General features: G+C 43.2%; 2 protein-coding genes across 2 annotated transcripts; one reads left to right on the forward strand and one right to left on the reverse strand.

Moving 5' to 3' along the window:
* The first annotated feature begins 375 nt into the window (after nt 1-375).
* Nucleotides 376-4,973, forward strand: gpr12 (G protein-coupled receptor 12). Its single transcript, XM_061064307.1, has 2 exons — nt 376-467; nt 1,298-4,973. The coding sequence occupies exon 2, from the start codon at nt 1,310-1,312 to the stop codon at nt 2,333-2,335; it is 1,026 nt and encodes a 341-aa protein (XP_060920290.1). The 5' UTR covers nt 376-467; nt 1,298-1,309; the 3' UTR covers nt 2,336-4,973.
* A 1,885-nt stretch (nt 4,974-6,858) lies between these two features.
* On the reverse strand, nt 6,859-20,472 carry wasf3b (WASP family member 3b). The gene is made up of 9 exons (XM_061064306.1): nt 20,369-20,472; nt 14,991-15,147; nt 12,976-13,110; nt 12,667-12,820; nt 11,641-11,758; nt 11,348-11,529; nt 10,255-10,536; nt 8,849-9,162; nt 6,859-7,267 (listed from the first exon to the last, which is right to left on the reverse strand). The coding sequence occupies exons 2-9, from the start codon at nt 15,121-15,123 to the stop codon at nt 7,110-7,112; spliced, it is 1,476 nt and encodes a 491-aa protein (XP_060920289.1). The 5' UTR covers nt 15,124-15,147; nt 20,369-20,472; the 3' UTR covers nt 6,859-7,109.
* Nucleotides 20,473-21,043: the final 571 nt, after the last annotated feature.

A 21,043-nucleotide genomic window follows, 5' to 3' on the forward strand; every position in this document is an offset into this window, starting at 1 on the left:
ATGCATGTTGTAACAGAGAGCCTATGAAGGAAATTCTGGTGCAGAAGCAGGTTTGAGAAACTAGATACATTTCCTTTAGACCAGACCTTTACTTATTCTATAGACTTATACCGGTCCCCATAAAGGTCTGGCCCATTTGGGACTTCTCCTTTACCAGCCGCCCCCCCCCCCCCCCCCCCCCCCCTTTCCTACACCTCCTCCCCCCCCTTTCCTACACCTCCTCCCCCTCCCCTCTTCCGCCGCTGCTCCCCGCACAGCCGCAGTCTACGGCGCGCCGCCTCGCGCTCTTTTCTTCTTTTCCTCCTTCGTCCGCTTTCAGGCAGAGAGGACCAGCATCTCCCCATCCTCCTCTCCAGGTCGCCTTGTCTGTTCTCCCTGGCGCTGCTGCACCATCCTTACCAATAGCATGGAAACACAAAGCTGCCGTTCCTTCATCTAGACGCCGAGTGTCACCTCATTGAGTCAAGGTAGGCTGGGCGGCGGCGGCGGAGGAGGAGGATTCGGATTATTGAGCATCCTTGACCTGCATGGGGAGAGAAAAAAAAAAAAATGTACCCTGCTTCATTTTCTCGTGCATCCTTCTGCTGACGTGGAGCTGCTACGATGCACGGTGCAGAGAGGTGAAGCAGCAGCATACGGCCACCGGTGTGCGAGGTGCATGTATGGCGGTGGAAACAGGTTTTTATTTATAAATCGGGTGCGGTATCTGTTCCACTTCCACTTGGTGTCTGACAGCCGCGTGAATTATTCGCAGGTGCCGGTAGAGGATTATCGACATCTTCCTTGTGTGATGTGGCCTGAAATTTGCTGCAAAGCCTGCTTTGGTTATCTGTTATTCTTGTTCCATTTCTCATGTCCATAAATTAATTAGCAGCTCCTCACGTGCGGTGTAACCTGTTAGAATAATCTGGTTTTAAGCTTTGGGGGGGGGGTTTAAATAATGTATTTAAACGAAGATATTCAGAGTGAAATAGTCTGCTGTATGATAATTGTCGAGTCTGTGCTCCTGCGTAATGTGCATTAACAGGCCTGCATAAAGCTCAGCTACATGTGTTTATGTTGTGGAATGCAGCTGTTTTAAATGCATACTATAATCCAGGGGTGTGCACAGAGGTGGGTTACGGGCCTCAGGAAAATCCACCCCCTAATTTAGAAAATAAAAACGTATTTATGGTCCTGCTTTGTTCTTATCTTAGCTGGATGCTTTTGTGTTGTTTAATGTAAAGCTTTGCATGCCACAATCGTGTGAAGATTCTTCTGATTCTTCTGTTTTTTTTTTCTTCTGTGTTCATTTCAGACGGGGGACACAATGAGTGAGGAACCACCGGTCACCCCCAGCTGGCTGAACCCTGACCCCACAGCCTGGGCCAGCGGAGGCGGGGGACCAACGGACAACGGCACCGGCCTGGGGACATTCCCACCTGACCCTCTGATGCCCAGCCAGCTGCCCCTGCTCGTTAACCCCTGGGACATTGTACTGTGCACATCGGGGACTCTGATCGCCTGCGAGAACGCCTTGGTGGTGCTGGTGATCTGGCAGAACCCGGCGCTCAGAGCTCCCATGTTCCTGCTGATTGGCAGCCTGGCTCTGGCCGACCTGCTGGCCGGCCTGGGTCTGGTGCTGCACTTCACCTGTGCCTACCTGGTCCGCTCAGATTCCGCCCAGCTGCTGACCGTGGGCCTGGTGGTGGCCTCCTTCTCGGCCTCTGTCTTCAGCCTGCTGGCCATCACAATCGACCGCTACCTGTCTCTGTACTACGCCCTCACCTACAACTCGGAGCGGACGGCGGCCTTCACCTACACCATGCTGGTGCTGTTGTGGGGCCTGTCGCTGTGTCTGGGCCTGCTGCCGGTAACAGGGGTCAACTGCCTGGCGGAGGAGGTGACGTGCAGCGTGGTGCGGCCGCTCACGAAGAACAACATCGCTGTGCTGTCTGTCTCCTTCCTACTGCTCTTCGGCCTCATGCTGCAGCTCTACGTCCAGATCTGCAAAATTGTGATGCGCCATGCTCACCAGATCGCCCTTCAGCATCACTTCCTGGCTGCCACGCCCCACTACGTCACAACAAGGAAGGGCGTGTCCACTTTAGCGATCATCCTGGGTACCTTTGCTGCCTGCTGGATGCCGTTCACTGTCTACTCCCTCATTGCTGACTACACCTACCCGCCGCTTTACACCTATGCCACCCTGGTGCCTGCCACGTATAACTCTGTCATCAACCCCGTCATCTACGCCTTCAGGAACCAGGAGATCCAGAAGGCGCTATGGCTGGTTTGCTGTGGCTGTGTGCCGGCCAGTGTGGCCCACCGTGCAAGGACCCCGAGTGACGTGTGAGCGAGTAGACACGGGTGGGAAGCGAAAGGCACCCCTGGGTCAGCTCTGCTCCACGCTGGATGTGTTCCGGTGTCAAAGCGAGCAGCAGCCAGGAAGGTCAGGGGCATTCAGTTCTGACTGGAGATGTTTCTGGAAGAGGCAGATTGGTTAGACATCCACAGCCCACCTTGATGGATGGCATTATTTTCCTTTGTTCAATCACCACAGGGCACAGCATCTCACTGTCTTCCCCAGCAAAGACGACCTGAGCGCGAGCAGCATCCCGCCCCTCCTCCTGTTCAACTCGCGCCACGCCCTTCCTCTGTTCTGCAGAGAGCGCTGAGTGCGTCACGTGTTACAGGCAGCAGCTGTATATAGAATGTGCATTTGGTTAACAGCACGGGAGCTTTGGTTGACACGTGCCAGTTCCCCCCCCCCCCCTCAAACAGAGAGGGGATTATTAGTTTGCTCCTCTGTGAGTGCGTGCGTGCGTGCGTGCGTGCGTGCGTAAAAGCGCGCGGCAGATTAACCAAGCAGTGTGTGCGGAGGAGAGAAGAGTGCGGCCGCGTCTGTATTCGCAGGCTTTTCCACATAAAGTCCGTCTGGAGCATCATCCATCCCGGCGCTCTGCTGCTGCACTCTGAACGTGCGTCGAAAGCTAAACAGCCGCGGAGAGCTAAAAATAGAAACAACGTTCTCCGATCCGCGCCCTACGTCCTCTCTACAGCCGAGAGAGAAATCAAGACGTTTCTTCTTCTTCTTCTTCTTCTTCTTCTTCTTCTTCTTCTTCTTCTTCCCCTTCTCCCCCTTTGCCTTTTGAAATTCCCCTGCCTCCTTTTTGTTTATGGATTGTGCCGTGCGCGAATGTGTTTCAGTTGCGCACACGTCTTGGAGGCTTAAGATAAAGCCCCCCCCCCCCCCCCCCCCAGGAGATGGAGACCCCAACATTAACCCCCTCCTTCATTTTATTATGATTAACAGAGCCACCAAACCGAATATAAAGCCTATCGGATTATGTAACCAAATTGTGTCGCTCCTCTTATTGTTTTTGACTTTTTGAATGTCTGGAGATTCTTTTTTTTCTGTTTTTTTTCTAACTCATAGGTGAGTTGAGGAAGCCCCTCAAATTTGAATGAGTGTATCTTATTTTTAAAGACTGATACGAAATTAAAGTGTTTGAGGAGATTAAAAAAAAAAAAAAAAAAACACACACACACATCACTTCAAACTTAACACATTTATCAAAGTGATGTTTGTATGTAAATCTGCTAAATGTAATGGTTTCTAAGGAGCCTCACACCAGCCACATAATATCTGATGTGCATGCTAGACTTCGGTGTAATTTGCATGCAACAAGCACAGATCTTCCTTTTCCCTCCTGAGTTCAGTTTAAGAGGTCACACGTGATGGTTCGCTGACTTCATCACAACCCTAAAAGCTTAATTTGTGTACAGTGTACTCCAGTAAAACCTCATAATATCATAATTAACGAGCTACAATCAACACTAGATGTCCATGAGAGTTGCACTCTTTTTAAAGAAATGTGGAATATTGGAACTTGAATGATGTTTGTTCCGTGTATGTTCAAGCTGCTCTTCTGGCTGCTTCATTTTGATCACGATTGAAGTGTATGTGAGTTAAACACCCTTTAGCTGCTCTGAGTAATGTTATCCGTAATGTTTTTTTCGGGGCTCATAATAAGCTCTCAAACCCAACAAACTTCCACCAGAATGGGTCCTTTGTTCCTTCAGTTCATGTCAGCAATAACTCATCTGTGAATGGAATTGTGTAGATGTGCCGCAATACTCAGACAGCAATAACATCCACGTCCCACCACAACTTCCTACTGCAGAGAAAAGAACAATAATGGCTGCACGACGTGTCGTGATGAACGGGCTACACATGATGCATCAGTAATACATCTTAAATAGGCTGCAGGAGAATGACGCCTGTGCTGGAGGACTCATTTTGTCACAGTGAAGCTTCTTCCCTCTGTTTTTGCCTCTGCCCTTTTTTGTTTGTGAGTCTGTGACTTGTCCTGTAACGGCAAGTGTCACTGTGGGATTTGAGATTTGCGTTTCTGTTCAAGGGTTTGAGTTCAATGACCTCGTGTGTGTGTGTGTGTGTGTGTGTGTGTGTACTTGTGCTTGTGTGTGTGTGTGTGAGAAAGAGAGATTGTTCATTCGTGATCGAGCAGCTCAGCAGACCAATAATCTGTCTCTTTGTGTTCTGGGGCATAAAAACACGCCTGTGAGAAATATAAAATCCTGTCTGCCACTTGACCTTCGAGGATAAAGCTGCCAGTCTTCCTGTCAACTCTGTGAGAAGTTGCCTCGTTACACGTTTTGTCGAGCTTTTTTGGAGAGAGATGGGACTAGGACACTGGGGAAGCTCCAGCACTTCAAGCCAAAGTGAAAAGGACTGAATGAACTGGAATCCTTGTTCTGCCATGTGTTTTTCTGTCTCCTCTATATATCACTTTTATTCTATAATCCAATCTAGTCCTCTGGTGGAGGAAGGTGTCCGCTAAGTGACCTCTAAATGATTATATGAGCTAAAAAAGGGCCACAACCCAAATGTGAAGAGAATGCTCCTTCTGTCCTTGTTTCCTCTGTTGGCCTGATTGAGGCATTCGATGGGCCTCAAATAAGGTTAGAACTTTTTTTTTTGTTTTATAAAAGGGACAAGTTGTGAAAGCAGAAGTGAAGCATTTTCTCAGCATTGGGATGTAGCCTGTCTATGTGAACTTGTGCACAGTGTCAGACTGAACCCTGTAGTTATTTGACGAGCACCAACAGGTCAGCCTGGCACATAAAAAAAACCCATTACCAACTCGTATTCCTTTACCTTTGGAGAAAAGTCTATTTTGTTATATTCATTGAAAAGTTCTATTTTTTTCCACTTCAGTCTGGCTGGATTTCTTTCAGATTCTGATGTTGTATGATATAACGGCGCTGTCGAGCCTTTTTCTGAATGTAGTGCTAATCAAATTGTCAAACAGATACCCCCTCCTCTCCATTCCTTTGTTTCTGTAAATACAGCATGCTGATGAGGACGGACTTTATACCGCCGTGCACGGTGCTACCAAAGCCAGTCAAACTAGGAGGATGAGATGGGTCGCACCTTTTTATTCAGTGACATTTCTCCACCTCTGATGTAGAAATTCTTCTGTTAGGTTTCGTCGCTTCGATATGCACCAGTTTGTAAAGAGACAATGGATGGCTACACAGATCGAAGAAAATTGGTACACAACTTCCTCTGATTGGTGAATGTTTTCCCTCTCATGCAGCCAGCAGTATTGTTGAGATTTTCATGGTTGAACAGGTGTGAACAAGGGCTTTGTATCCAAGAATAGTATCAAGACTGTGATGTTGGATGTTATACTTGTCTGTATACAAACACCTGTTAATCTACTGAGTGCACAAAGCAACCAGAGTAATTTAGAAAATGTGTAGCCAACTGGGTGTCTTTATGATGGTTACTTATCTAGAGCTAAATATCAAAACACTCAAGGGCCAGCGAGTGTGTGTGTGTGTGTGTGAGTGTGTGTTTTGGGGTGGTGGGGGTCGAGGATGGGAGGACCCCACAGTAACAGCATCTTGTGTAGACGTAAGCGTAGTTTTCAATGTGAAATGCACTTTATTTTTGGATGAAAACGGCACAACAAATTAAGTATCTGCAAAATGAAACGTATAAACGATAATCAACATGCACTAACTGAACTGAGATATTGTTAAAAAGAAAAAAAAAAAAACGTTTGTGTGGACGTCGTGTCTATTTTTCCAAATGTGAGTTGTACTTTTTATTGCTTTGGTTAGTTCACTCAATTGAGAGATCTTGTTAATTTTGTATTAAAAACAAACATGTGCTGTGCATAAAACTACTGCTTTGACTACTTTGTTCATCCCCCTCCGCCCGCCTCCCTTTTTTTCACACTCTTCCGTTACCCTGGTAACTCCCTTCTTAGCTGTACTGTCACTATGGAAACTGAGTCTTTAAGGCAGGTATGTGTCGTCTCTATGACGATAGCGGAGCAGTAAAGAGTCATGTTAGCCTAACAGTGATCCTTCATTCATTTTATTTTTCTCTGGGTCAAAGATTACACAGCTCACACTAGCATAAACATAATCACCCCCCCTCCCCCCTCCCACACAGCAGAGACCTATTGCAGGCGCAGAAGGCTCAATCAGTTATCATATTTATAATCAGTAAGACTTTTTACATTTCACTCCTTAGTGGCCTGACCCCTTGTACATATTACAGTTATTGTCTTGTTAAAAACTTTCCTCATGAAGTGTTCCAGTAAAAACATTAAAAAAAGACAGGTACATCGGTTAGCTTAAGAGGAAAGTTTCTATTAGCACTAGCACTCTCAAGCTCGGACTATACATGAAGTAAGCACCTTCACAGGATGTCTATAGTGTTATAACAGGTAGAGAAACAGCCACTGGGGTGTATTCACAATGCTTTAAATGTTATATATATATATATTAAACTGAATGTTCATGTTTCTGAGTGGGCAGCATTACAGTAGATTATTAGTGACTTTACAGTGTTTATGCATCTTGAATACACCCCCAGATTTCCAGTTTTGGACCATTCAGCTTATATCAACCTACAGCATGTGATTGTGTGTAGGTGTGGTGTGTGTGTGTGTGTGTGTGTGTGTGTGTGTGTGTGTTTTTTTCCAGCAACAGTGGGTGGCGACCCCGTGTGTGTGTTACAGTGGGCATTATTTCAAGTGAGTGTGAGATTGACTGATTGTGTGTCAGTGGATAGCTCTTGTTTTTCCTTCTTAATCCGACCAGTCGTTCTCCTCCAACTCCGAGTCGTCCTCGGAGTCCGAGTACTCGACGGCGATGCGTCGCGACAGGATGGTGGCCACGTCGTTTCCAACTGGCTCCCTCTTAGCCTGCTGCTCCTGCTGCTCCTGAACCTTCTTCAACTGGATGCCTGCAGGGAAAACACGGGTTGAAAAAAATCACGTTTTAACTGACAAAGAGGCCCCATGATATCGATATCACAATGCAGCCATTCTGTAATAATTGATACGTTGGAAGTCAACCGTGTAATGATACATCCTGATATTTAATTAACTGAAGAATATTATACCCTGAAAAAGGTGGCGTGCAGGATTCATGTGTTTATTCACTGCAGTTTGATGTCATGTGCACCTCTTATCATACTTCATCGCTTAACTTCTTTTCTAAACTGTCTGATATTATCTCACTGTCTTCATCGTTCATCCTGCTGTCAAGCTTCTTCACTTCTGCTCATTTAAGTTAAGAAACCCCAACGTGAGGAGTCCTGAAGCGGTGACTCAGTATCAGTATTTAGCACAAGTGAATCGATAAGAGAACCATGATATCTTGCCAAATCAATATTTCGTCCCACCCCAGCAGATATCGTAGAGGAATCTAAAGTGGCTTATCTTCAATATTTTCTCGATTACAGATTAATTTCTTGATTAAACAACACAAACATTTCTGGTAAAGATGATCATCAAGTAAATGCTGAACATACTTCATTCTAGATAGTATGTGTAAGTATGAAAAATGTATTGTAAGTACCTTAAAATGGATCATTTTAGAGTAAATAAAGTATGACCAGGTAAAACATATTAATTTAAAGTAAAGAGGTCCACTTGTTGGATTTATCGTGCATTGCACAAGTCCTCTCTGTTAAGTAAAAAAAAAAATCTTGGATTTCAAAAACATGGTCAAAACTTAAACATTCATCAGATGTCACAGATACATTAAATTGAAGTGCCCAAGATCTATTAGCCATTTAATGTCAGACCTTTCCTTTATATTGAGATCTTTATGGTCCCCAATTAACCTGAATGATATGAGAACAATAAGCACGATTACAGCTTGATTTCATCATTAAATATTGTTATAACAATATGAGCATATTAGCTATAACTCTGTTTTTGTGCTTATCTGCTCCTCTTCATGTTTTCATTCATCCTGAATCTAAAATCAATCCACAAAAGTATTTGTTCACCATTAAAGTGGCACCAATGAATCTCGGTGTAGCTAATGGTTAGCTTGATCTTTAATCAGACTGCATCAAAACAGTGTACAATAATGACCATTAAACTCCGGCCTCCATCATACAGGTCAAATGTACACATGATGTGTAAGATAACGTTGCTTGTTACATTAATATATTTATATATATCAATATTTTTTATTCATAGAAATAATTCAGACTTTTGCAAAGTGGTTATTCTAAATGCTCCTCTCACAAACTATTTAATCGTGATTAATTGCCCAGCTCTAATGACCAATTATTTGTATTTCTTTTGTTTATAGCTATTGCTGACAGTTTAATTGTTTCAACAATGAATGTTAAAGGTTTGTAGTTAATTTAAATTCATTTGTAAAGACCTGTTCACATGACTTTAAAGGCTGATTTTTATGTTCATCAGAGTCAAGACAGCACTACTTACACAGTACATCTCTTTTTTTCAGTGTTTTTTTTTTTTTTTTAATGAAAGACGGTGAAGAATTTTTACAGAACAGCTCTTACCCATTCGTATGGCAGCCAGCAGGTCACTGCGGGCATCATTGACCGCTGTGGTCTCAGCGGGTGCAGCGGAAGACATCTTGTGGGACATGAAATGGGAGGCACCAGCTGGAAGGGGAGGAGGTGGAGGACCAGGAGGAGGTGGAGCTGCATGGGCCCCAGATAAAGGTGGAGGAGGTGGAGCGTAGCCACCAACACCGGTCATCTGTCCTGGGGACATCGGTCCTCCAGGGGGTGAGGCGAAGGCAGTTTGGGCAGAAGGGATGAGAGGAGCCGGGGGAGGGGGAGGAGGACCAGTGTTTGCATAACCATCCATACTGCAAGAAGGAGGACATGGTAAATATAAGAGAGGAGTTAAGCAGTCTGTACTTATGGATGCTATCAGGGGAAGAGTCATGAGGGTTTTAGAGTGAAGAATAAAGACACTGAACCACAAGGGGGCAGCATTAGCTCAGGGTTGACAGGAGTGGATTAAAGTAGAGTCCTCTGGTTTGGTCAACTGCACATCACACTGCTTCTCATTAAACTGCATTACACTGAATCGTGCAGTTATTTGATTCTAATATGTTGTGAACTAGTTTCTCCTTTGCACTAGTGTCACCTGGATTAGCTAAATTGCATTACTGGATTGTCATGGGATTTAATTGTTACCCTAATTTTGCTGTTTAATTTTAGGAAGTGGCTGTAATGGTGTATGAATTAATGAGAAGATAAACATACTTCTGTCCTACATCTTGACTACTGGATGCCAGGGAGCAAAACTTTAAAAATCATGTTAATCTACATTCCAGAAAAAGCGGTTTTGTTTGCTGAGGTACAGCACAAAGAATGCATGGAGTCGTTATTGTAGCAATGGAACAGTTAAATCTCTCGTGTGGATCGCTCAGTTTGCATTGATTTTGGCGCCCCCCTGTGGACAAAGCATTCCCATCCCTATCTCTTATTGATCTCGTCCTGGACAATTGTAAGTATTACGCTGAAGAAAAATCTCCTCCTTCTTTCTCCTAACAGTAAAAGGAAATCATGTCATCCAAAGCTGTTTCTACAGTGTGCTGTTAATTAGTTCATGTGACAGTTACCCCAGGTCACTGTCATAGGCATTGAAAAATAACAATGTAGAAATAATTAATAGTTTTGCTGATGGTTTTGTTTGTCTTTTTAGGTCCTATAGAGGCATCAGTGTGAATTTCATAACCAACTAAAAACTCACAGAAGCTTTAAACAAAATAAAATGTGTGCATGTATAAAGTCACATAATCAACAACGAGAGAGAGCAGAAATAAGAGCGTTTTAGAAATTAAACTGAACATAATAAATACCTAACGGTGTCATAGAATTGATCCACAGAGAAACACAGACTAAAGTATAGGATTAAAAAAGTAGCACGCATTGACTCTATGTATTTTTACCTGTAGTCCATTGGTGGAAGGGACATGGAACCACCGTTCATGGCCTCAGAGGGTGGAGGAGGCAATGGGACTTGGTGATGGTGGTGATGAGTGCGCCCCAATGTTCCGCCTTGATAGGCCATCATCGTCCTTCCTCTGTTATCATGCTCACCTCCTCCACGAGGGCCGTGCCCTGCAGCCATCTGGGCTGCCAGGATGCTGGGCGGAGGGCCGGAGTAGGTGTGGGCGTGGCCGGCGTGGTTCATGGAGTTGGGGAAGTGATGCTGGTCGGGACCGTGACCCCTGCGAGACACAGGAAGATGGAAAGGTTAAATAGGATAGAATTAACATGATGAAAAATTCTGCACATTTAATTGTGTTTATTGACTACGTATTTAGTTGAACGACGCTATCCACCTCCCCCTGTTGTTCTAATGTGAAGCCAAAATACTCCATGTGGCAAGTGCTGACACATTGCACTGGTCACATCATTATGAGCCAGAGCTCAAGTTTTTTACTTTCGCCCCTTCAACAAACCTAAAACAGCCATTTAACTTGCAGATAAAAAAAGAGAAGATCCCTCAGGTTGGTACTGTCCACAGCACAACAGATTCCTGCCGGTCTGAAGCGAACACTCGAGTTTGTAGAAAATTAAATGACTCTTGTGATACTGTTTGTTACCTATCTTCTCACTGGTTCTCCTCTACTCCGCTAATCTGGAGTGGAAGTAGAAGAGAACTAGGAAACACATTTGTTCATTGAGCTGTCAATGACGGCATTTTATCAATTTTCTTGGCTTTAAATGACGAATGAAAACTAAACTTTACAGAAAAATTAACACTTGGGTATAAATCAGCACAATAGGAATAAACCATTAAGAGCAAAAATGTTTGAGAAACGATTTTTTTGACGAGTTTGTTGACGTTATAGTTTGACTCATGTCCTATTTCCTTACTCAGAGCGGGCAGAGTTTTATTATATATACTTCATCCATTCAGTAGGGGGAGCTCCAAATGTTTTAGCTTCATTTTGAGGGAGCTGTCATGTCCTCTATCTTCTTATACAGTCTAGGATGCAAACACGTTGGAAGAACCTGGACCCTGATATGACCAACCTGTTTTCTGGAGACATCGAGCCCTCAGAGGAAGCCCCTCTGTCTCGGTGTATGGTGTGTCGATGGTCCGGCCTCAGCTCTTTATCCAGAGCCAACATGTTCCACTCCTGGCGACGGTTCCTCGCCTTTCGGACCTTCTTCACCTCCCGCTGTAATGTGCCATCCACACAGCGCCTCTGCTCCTGAGGGACAGACAGAGAAGAAGTGGATTTAGGCTATTCTTTCTTGTTAACAACAAGCAATGAAAGGAAACTTACAAATGTTAAGAAAGGATAAAGGGGAAATATTCTTACCTTCTGCTTCCTCTTCTCTTTCCTCTTATCCTCTGTATCCTGAAGCATCTTCTCCTTCCACAGTTCAAAGAAATATGAGGGATCAGTGTAGAACTTAAGAGCATCTTTGCAGTCATCCCTACAGGCACACACAACAAGAGAGTTGTAAAGAACTTCTTCTTTGTAAAGAAATGTATGTGAAGTGGAGTCAATGCATTGTGTTTGTTCTAGGAGAATCACATTTGTTGTATTCCTTGACTAGTTGTATCTATGTGGACAAAAGAGTTGGATATAAAACATGAGAAACTTTGAATATTGCACTTATGGAGGAGATTAATTGAGACAGGTTTTATGACTGTGTACTTTTCATTAGACACAGCAGAACTGGAAATGACAGGAGGAGAGAGTGAAAAGGCAGCGAGACAGAAAGACTGGAGACAAGAGAGATAAAAAAGTGTGTTGTGTAGTCTCGGTTAGGACTTGGATTCCCTCTGGAGACAGCCGTGCTAAATATGTAATGCACCTGGAAAGCATACTTTAAAAAAGCAGTGAGCTCCGAGCAGCAGGAAAAGTGCTGTTTCACTGTGAATGTAGGTCAGAGAGTAGCAAGAATCAAATCTTTGAGAAGAACACAACATTCAAATTCAACATTCATTGATCTTATCGAAGTGCAATGTTGGTATATACCTTATTATTTACAGTCTATGTTATATACAAGTGAGCTAATTAAGCTCTTTGTGGGAATATGTCAACCCATTTTAAGAATTTGTCAAGGTGGATACAATGATCATTATTTTAGTTAAAACGTTTTTAGCATTAATTTGGCAACATTAAACTTTTCAAAATAATACCTGCATCAATGGCTGACTTGGCTTCATGGTTGTGATATTATTACACTGTAGACTGATTCTTCTATCTATGAACACTTTTATTTCAAAAGCTCTTGATTTTGTAGTAACAAGAAAACATACAAAATGTTGATTATGCTCTAAGAGTGTTCTGGAGGTCTGAGTGTCTGACGGGAGTGGAAGCATCAGCAGCACCAACCTGTAAGTTGAGAGGATGTTGAGAGGCGGAGGCTTGTCACTCAGGTTGTACATCTCTTTGACGGGATTGGGCACACTTCTCTTGGATACCACCTGCTGGTCCTGAGTGGTGGAGCTCTTGAAGGCTTTCCTCATGTTGATGTCTTGAAGGGAAACTGAGAATATAGAAGAGCAAAACAAGGAGGAAAGATAGACCAAAAAATGAGATATGACATAAATAAGGGGGAAAATGCAGGAAATTATCTGAGTGATGTCGGGAAGTGATAAACTTTTTCACCCCCCCGCTCAGATATGGAGACACCTGACCCACCTTCTTCCACTGTGGAGTCGAGCTGTGTGACCTTGACGGCCAGTCGGTCGATGCGATCCTGGAGAGAGTTGGCACGCAGATAAAATGTGTTGGCCTCGTTAAACAGCTCTCCGAATATGTCCTCTGCATGTTTACCTGGAAAGGAACAGCAAAAAAAGCAGAATGACGGAAACCAGAGAGAAAGAGGGAGTCTGTTATCTTCTGCTGGAGCCAAATAAATCCCAGCAGAGACTGAGGGCCGATCAATACAGCGGTAATGTGACACAAAGGGAAATTAGAGTCTTGAGAGTCAATGCAGGAAACGGCATCTAATACTGCTCCATATAGCAACATTACTCAGTTTACTTTAATATGCGCTGACAACAGAAATCCTACTACAGGCACTGTATTGATCTCTGAAGTTACTAAAGGCTGTTCCTGTAACAGAGTCTGGATCTCTGAGTTGCCATTTCAAAGCCATAGACCATTTAAAAAAGCTCTGCACCAACATAATCTTCTGTTGTTGATATACCAGAAATCAAGGCTCATACTCTCCATTATTCATGCATCGGTGAGTCGTGACTTGTATTAGTAAGCACTGAGCAGTAAATCACACACTCCTAACCCTGTGTGTACAAGAAGAAGAGAGGCAAACTAAGACGCCTCTCTATTCGCAAATCAAGCTTCATTTCAGATGTTCACAAAGAGTCAGAGAGAAGATGAGAAGCTACAGGCTAGCATCATTAACTAAAGAAAAGCAAATGATGCTGTCAAAATTGAAATGTCTTATGGGAAATTTTAATTTCTTTACAAAGCCATTCTTTTAATAAATGTTGTGAGCAGGTGGTTAGGCCTTTAATCAAATATCACAGTTTAAAAAGCAGACAACAAATCAACATCTTAACTTAAGGCTGATGAGTGTAAGTTGTGTTTTTACTGGACAGTACCTTTTTCAGAAATCTGGAAGAAAAATATCCATGTCTAGAATTCATCAGGTTGAGCCAGAGTTTTCTCAACATTTCTCTGATGTTGTTGCTTAATTATAGAGCACTGTGTGTAAAAGTTGGTATGGCTGACCCTCAGCAACACACGCTACGGCCTATTTGTGTCCCTCCTGCTGACAGGATGGGCTGCAGGAAAAATATTTAGAGGAAGGAAGAAACACAGATCCGGCATGCTGGGCCGAGTAAACTCTGACCTCTCCTGAGGAGTCTTACAGTCCATTAACACACACACACACACACGCATGCATGTGCACACAGACATGCACAGTGTATGTAGCCTGTAGATTTCCCCCTTGAGGCTCTTGTGTGGGCTTTTATATATAGCCACAGCTGCTGTTGAAAGGCCCACTCCCAACACAGGAACTTGACACAATAAGACGCAGACAGAGAATGAATATGACCGGGCCGGAAAGTGGAGCAGCAAAAAGGACAGTTTGATTTTGTATGAGAGAACTAAATGTTTTTACATCTGAGAATATCTGCAAAAAAACGAACAGTCAAAAGACGACACTGTTGAAGAACAGGGATGTGGGAATGGCTGATGAATTCTCTTCCTGCTGTAATTACTCTATCTAATGCATTGACAGTGAGCTTGACAATCAATATAAAAGAGTTCTGCACACAGTCTATCTGCAAACAGCTGTCCGGATAAGTTCATTTCTGCAGAGCTATCTAAAAGGATTACATATCAACCCTGCATGTTCCCAGTGCGAGGCCGCTGTAAGTCTGCTGCTAGCCCAGTGACCCCCGGGCACTGTAACCATGACAACGCCAAATCAATCACAGCTTTAGGATTAATGATGAAAGCATGTGATCTTGTGATCTTGTCCGACTACAGAGAGGCTAAACAAACAGAGAAGACAGTCTTCAGGCTGGAGTTCACGGGGTTATGGCCTCAGGATGCTGTAGTTTCTGTGTGTTTTTCATGCGAGACAAAGCTTTACTTGTGTTTTTGTTTTTCTTAACTTAAGGCTTTCAACTTATAATCTTCTTCTTGCAAAGGCTGCATTGTGTTTTGAGTGTGTGTCTTACTCAGGCTGCTGAGCTGACGGATGATAGCAGAGAGCGTGTTGTTCATCACGCACTCCAGCTCGCTGCCGATGCCGTCCGGGAGCTCCCCTCGGCAGAGGTAGCGCGGCTCGATGTTCCTCTTCACCAGCGGCATGGCGAGGGGTCACACCGACACAAACTGCAAACAAACACACACAGTTTTAGATGCTGGTTAGTTACATGGTTTAAGAGACTGCCAACCCCCAACGGCTGTGGACACATACTTCAGAGCTGGCAGAAACCTGCATCAATAATACAGCAGGGGTGTTTATAAATGAATAATCAAAACTATAACGTTGTTTTAATTCATATAGGTAGGCTGCTATGAGCCCAGCATATATGTAAGGCTCAAATTAAGGTATCCTCCAATAATTTTCTGTTCTACTTTTGTCACATTTCCCGGTCTTTAAGCTTTTCATGGAGTAAAAAAATCAGAATTTGAAAAATCATGTGACAAGCTGTTCAGTCATCTTATTCACATTGAGTGTTTGTCCAAGAGAATGAAACACACACACACACACACACACACACACACACACACACAGACAGACAGACAGACAGTCACACACACACACACACACACACACACACACACACACACACACACACACACACAGACACACACACACACAGACACACACACACACACACACACACACAGACACACACACACACACACACACACACACACAGTAGAGATTAAAAGTTGTTTGACTGCTCTATTAATCCTATTTGAAATACAGTCTCTGCAGAATAGAGAGTGGGTGTAATGTGTGCAGGCCTTGCTGTTGTTGCTTAAAAGCACAGTTATTCATCGAATGGCATTCCTATTCTTTCACTACAACTGCTTTACAAACAACAAGTTGTTTACTAAACCGAGCAGGCACTTGGCTAGCTGCTGGCCAGAAAACTGACAGTGTTGACGAACAGTGTCCAAACGCCAGAAGACTGGTGGCGACCAGCAGAGAGATTAAAGCATTAGAGATGGGAAGATACAGCATGCCAGCTAATCCCAGGCTGGTCTGTCACTGGCCCAGCTGGAATCCTGACAAACATGGATACGGTCACACAAACACCAAAATATTCATAAAATGTTGGAGTACACTGGAGTCAAATGGGATGAAAGAACAAGACAAACCTGATACTTACAAAGATACTGAAAGCATTACAGTTTTGAACTCTGAGTACTCTGTGACCTTGATGCTCTAATGTAAACCCTCATTAGCTTTGATAAATAGTTCAAAAGCCACACAGACAATTACTTAAAGCAGGAGAAATCCAAGGTTGCATCCGGGCAGCCATCTTATCAGAGCTTCTTCCTGCTTCCTGTTTTTGCACTCTCGACCTGGCCCCACCGTTTCCCAGTCTTCACTGTCTCATCTCTCCTTTCCGGTCCAAAACACTTGGAGAGAACAATACAGGATTGGCCCAAGAAGCAAGCATGAGCGAGGACAGTGAGGCAGATGGAAACTTGCATGCACCCTTTAGTAACCGAAACCTGCTCACACAGTAGTTTCAGATTCAACGATCCAATGATTCACTCTTAATTGCAGTTCCAGACTTTTTTTTTTTTACTGTGCATGCATGCCAAATGAAAATCACTTGAAAAGCAGGCCAGCAGCCGGCCGCAGGAGCTCTGGTAGTGTGACAGGGGGCTAATAATAGCTGACAGGTACAAGAAATACAACTCAGAATTTTTTTTTAAGGATAAACAAGCTTTTAAATCCTTGTTTACCCACCACCACAACAAATGACATGCCTTCTAAGTTGCTTAAAATATTTATCTGTAATTCTTTATGAACAATAATCACATGGGAAAACAAACAGAAAAGTGAGGTAACGTCTTTACAAAGCATGTAGCAGTGCAGTGCTATCAGAGTCTCAGCAGGACACTACTGTCATTACACATGGTGTCATTACAGCTGTCAAAGACAGAAAAGAGACACTTCTATTCACTGAGCCCGTTTCCCACCGACCAAGTCCTTATCTGGCCCTGTTTTCTTTTCCAGCGACACCCTGCAAACCCCAGTCTCATGCTAATGAAAGAGAAAAAAAAGGTTAAATTACACCATCATGTGTCGCCACAAAGGATACTGAAAACAGTCAATTCAATAAGTTCTGCTATGAAGCACCAAAACGTCTTGGATTTAGCAGCCTGGATAAACATTTATGTAACACTCAGGGCTTTTGGTACCAGAGGATAGGAGGAAGGCGGTGATGCAAATGAGAAGATTGCATGTTTTTGCTTTAACTGTCTGGCTGGGGTGACAATCACATCAATGAGGCGAAATAATGAGGCAAGGAGGAGGAAGGGGAGGAGGGGAGGGGGGAGGAGGAGGAGGAGGAGGGGGGGGGGGCGGGCCTCTTCTGCTAGTGAGAAATGAGGGGAAAGTAGACGCAGAGAGAGGGGTGCATGCATGAGAGACACCACGTGGGACAAGTGACAGAATAGAGACAGTGAATGAGACAGTGTGTGAAAGAGAGGAAAAGATTGTGGGTAACATTAAGAGGTGGACAGAGTGTGTTTGTGTGTGTGTGTGTGTTTGCATTTGCGAGGAAGAAAGAGTGCACGGGGTGGGGGGAGGGGTACGAGCAGGGACCTCAGGGAAGCCACTGAAAGGTTCCCGGGACAATAGAGCTCCGTTCACACGGCAACAGCGCTAGCTCTCCAATGCATCCTCCCCCTCTTCCTCCTCCTCTTCCTCCTTGTCGACCTTCTTTAAGGCCCCCTGTACTCTTGCTATGAAAGCCCAGCAAGCGAGCACTCCTACTTCATCCTCACTTGGGAAGAAAGACAGTGAAAGAGTAAGGTCCACACATACGCCCAAATCACCTCTAACAGCATACAGGAACACATTAGCTTTTGCTTTCAAACACAGATTCTCACTGCCATGCTTCCCTTAGGTCATGTGTTAAATTTATTACAACCTGCAGAGTGAGCATTTCAAGCACACAAACACACCAGGTAGCTTCTCAAATGTCCCATTAGCAGCATGTTTACAGTCCCATCAGCAGCAAATATGTCTTTGATCCTCAAAGGGGTGACATTCAGGCTGCTTTCATGGTAAAATAAACTTCCCCTGTGACTCCTACATGGTGCCAAGTTGCCAACATCTCTACACCCACACACACACCCAGATGGAAGAAGCTTTCTTTACTACAGAAGTGAGAACTCCATTAAGATCTGAAAGGCAAGTCATTACAAATTTATAAACCTAGTACAGCTTCTTGTGTTGCTGGCTGTTTTGCTTGTCCTGATCTCATAAATAATTCAGTGTGGATTACGTCAGGTCACACTGCCCTAAATCTGACGTAGAAATGAAAAAAAAAAAAAGAATGCTGCTGTGACACCACGCCTATCAGGGAACCTCTCCTTATCCCAATATTACTCCAGGACAACCTCCATGAAATTTTCATGATACGGTGCCGGCTAAAAGAACTGAATAGTGAATCCTTTCTTGGTACTGAGTAGGCAGCAGGCAAGTGAGCATGGACATATCTTATCTTGGACCTTCTTTTGATGTAGTAAAAAAGGTAGTATACCTGTTATAGTAAGGAGATAACTCACTACTAAAGTTATTATTGGCTCTTAACAAAATTCTAATGTGATGATGTAGTAGATGTTCTTTGGTCTTACTAATTTTGAGCTGTGCAAATAAGTGAGCCTGAACCAAACTTTCACAAGATCATTCAGTCTTAAGACCATTTCACACACAAGACCGGTTTAGTTGATTATTGTAAAAATCAATATAGTGATTTTAATATTCGCTATTTCATAAAGATACACACAATATCTTCAACCATGTCACCCTATTTTAATACCCGTGTTACAAATCTGTGGGAAACAGTTTTCAGTGCAAACATGACCCGAAGTTGTTATAAAGTCTATCGTTATTCTATGGACTAAACAACTTAAAGGGTTTTCTGCTGAATAGTGTAGTACTACTACTACTTTTATCCTTTTGAAATGAAATGAACATTTAAAATAATTTTCGGCTACTCCAGCTTTATTAACCTAAAGCATTTCTCACTTACAGTTCAATCTTTAACACTTGCTTGGTGTTAATTAAGTTACATAATTGAGTAGATCACTCAGCAATGTATAGCCTACATCTGAATTATGCTCTGGAATAAATACTGACAACAGCATAAATCAATTGACTTGTAATAATAACTATTAACATAGTTATTATTACAACTTTATCAGTAGCTTTAACGAGATTGGCTTCATTTATACATCCATATTCAACGCTTTAATTTGATTCCAGGTTGGCTACATTTCATTAATTTAATGTCAGCACTCAAGTTCACTTCATGTGTCTGTCTACTCGCCGTTATATTGTATAGTTTCTGCTTATTATATGTCTACACTCATGCACTTTAACTTATGTCAACACTGTCCATTTACAACTCTGTTTTTGCACATTTACATTCAATCTTGGCCAGGACTCCTTTGAAAAAGAGGTTTTTAATCTCAATGGGACTTTCCTGGATAAATAAAGGTTAAATTAAAAAAATGAATTAAAATCTTTCATATTTCATTTACAACCATTTACGACTCTGTTTTTGCACATTTACATTTAATCTTCCATATTTAATCTTCCTATTTAAGACTGGTAATGCTTAGTTAAATCCTGGTTGTATATATTCACATTCATTCGTATTTTTGATATTTTTTTAAGTACTTATTTACTTTGCATTTAATATTATATTATGTTTAGATTATTGTGTTTTTTTTACTCATATTGTGTGTTTGATAACCTAATTTCCCAGTTTGGGATCAATAAAGTAATTATATTATATTATATTCAGATGTAATGCTTAAGTTATAGGATAAGGATGTACTATTGAAATCCACATTTTGCCACACAATCCCTTCATCTCTCTCTCTGCCCATAGACTGATTCACATAGAAACAGGCGTGAACTATTGGCAAACACGATCAATCACTGTTCCGCACCGTCGCTTCCCGTCACTGATGGACTGACCCACATCTGTTCATCAGCCTCGGTTCCCATGAATATCAGCCGGTTTTTTAATATCATAAATACAAACAAGCCTTCATTCTGGGAGCCTAACTAACTGATTGACGCGCTGGTGAACTGCCGACATCAATTACCTGGTCAAAGTACCCAAGGTACTGGGAAGAAATGATTCAGTTTTTAAGAGAGATTTCGGCTATCCGTGTATTATCCTCAACTGGGGGTCCGCTCTAACTGACCACTTGGTTAGCTAGCTCATGTCCAGTGGTCGAGTTATAAAAAAAACTACACTATATTTCACAGAATTGACCGCACAAATCACTCCTCTTTAATTAAACGTGTCATAATTTGTTGTAGAAAGTATCATAAGGCCCTCACCAGTAATTGAAATATTAGAAGAAATCAGCGCGTCCGCATGTCCCGTTAGGTACTCCTATTAGCTCTTCCATCCTGTGTCCCCCTGCCCGTCTGGCCACTCCGGGGAAAAAATCCTTTGAGGGCGCGGATACGCCCATCGGCCACATCAACCAATCAGATCTCCAGGCGTGAGCTCCAGCAGTTGACTGGCGTTAACGTGCACCAATGGCAGAGCGCGATTAAATAAGTGACAGGGGGAACACCCCACCTCGAGAGCGGTGTTACTAATAGAGGAGGCGGGGCTGCGGTTGGGCGTTGCTGAAGAGCTTAACAGGTTTTTTGCTTTTTCACGTATACTTACTAACATTTATCGGGCTTTTTAATTCAACTTGGGGTCTGTGGGGATTCAGAGACCCATAGACCTCTAAACAAAGAGTTGTAGCAATAAGTTGCGTGCTTTGGAGAATTTTTTGAGGGATCTGACACCATGCTTGAGGCAGTGATGCTGAGAGTGAGCAGGGATAGTATTGTATAACAGACTGAAATAGCTGGACCAGCATCCTGCAGGAAGAGGTTCAATGAGAGGCCCTGCTATACTTAGATCAGAGCTTTCTTCTCCCAGGTGTGTTTGTAGACAAAAGCAGTCAAGAGAGATGACAGCCATCAAAGCAGGGGAAGGGAAAACAGTGTCATGCA

This window comes from Labrus mixtus, chromosome 19, assembly GCF_963584025.1.
Source record: "Labrus mixtus chromosome 19, fLabMix1.1, whole genome shotgun sequence".
In the NCBI taxonomy this organism is placed as follows: Eukaryota; Metazoa; Chordata; class Actinopteri; order Labriformes; family Labridae; genus Labrus; species Labrus mixtus.

Bases quoted from the DNA above. Each gene is read 5' to 3' on its own strand.
- gpr12 (XM_061064307.1), top strand. From the start codon at position 1,310: ATGAGTGAGGAACCACCGGTCACCCCCAGCTGGCTGAACCCTGACCCC.
- wasf3b (XM_061064306.1), bottom strand. From the start codon at position 15,123: ATGCCGCTGGTGAAGAGGAACATCGAGCCGCGCTACCTCTGCCGAGGG. The intron at 9,163-10,254 runs GTAAAAATACAT...TCCTTCTTGCAG, and splicing joins CTTCCACCAATGGACTACAG to TATGGATGGTTATGCAAACA. The intron at 7,268-8,848 runs GTAAGAGCTGTT...TTTTCCCTGCAG, and splicing joins GCTGGCTGCCATACGAATGG to GCATCCAGTTGAAGAAGGTT.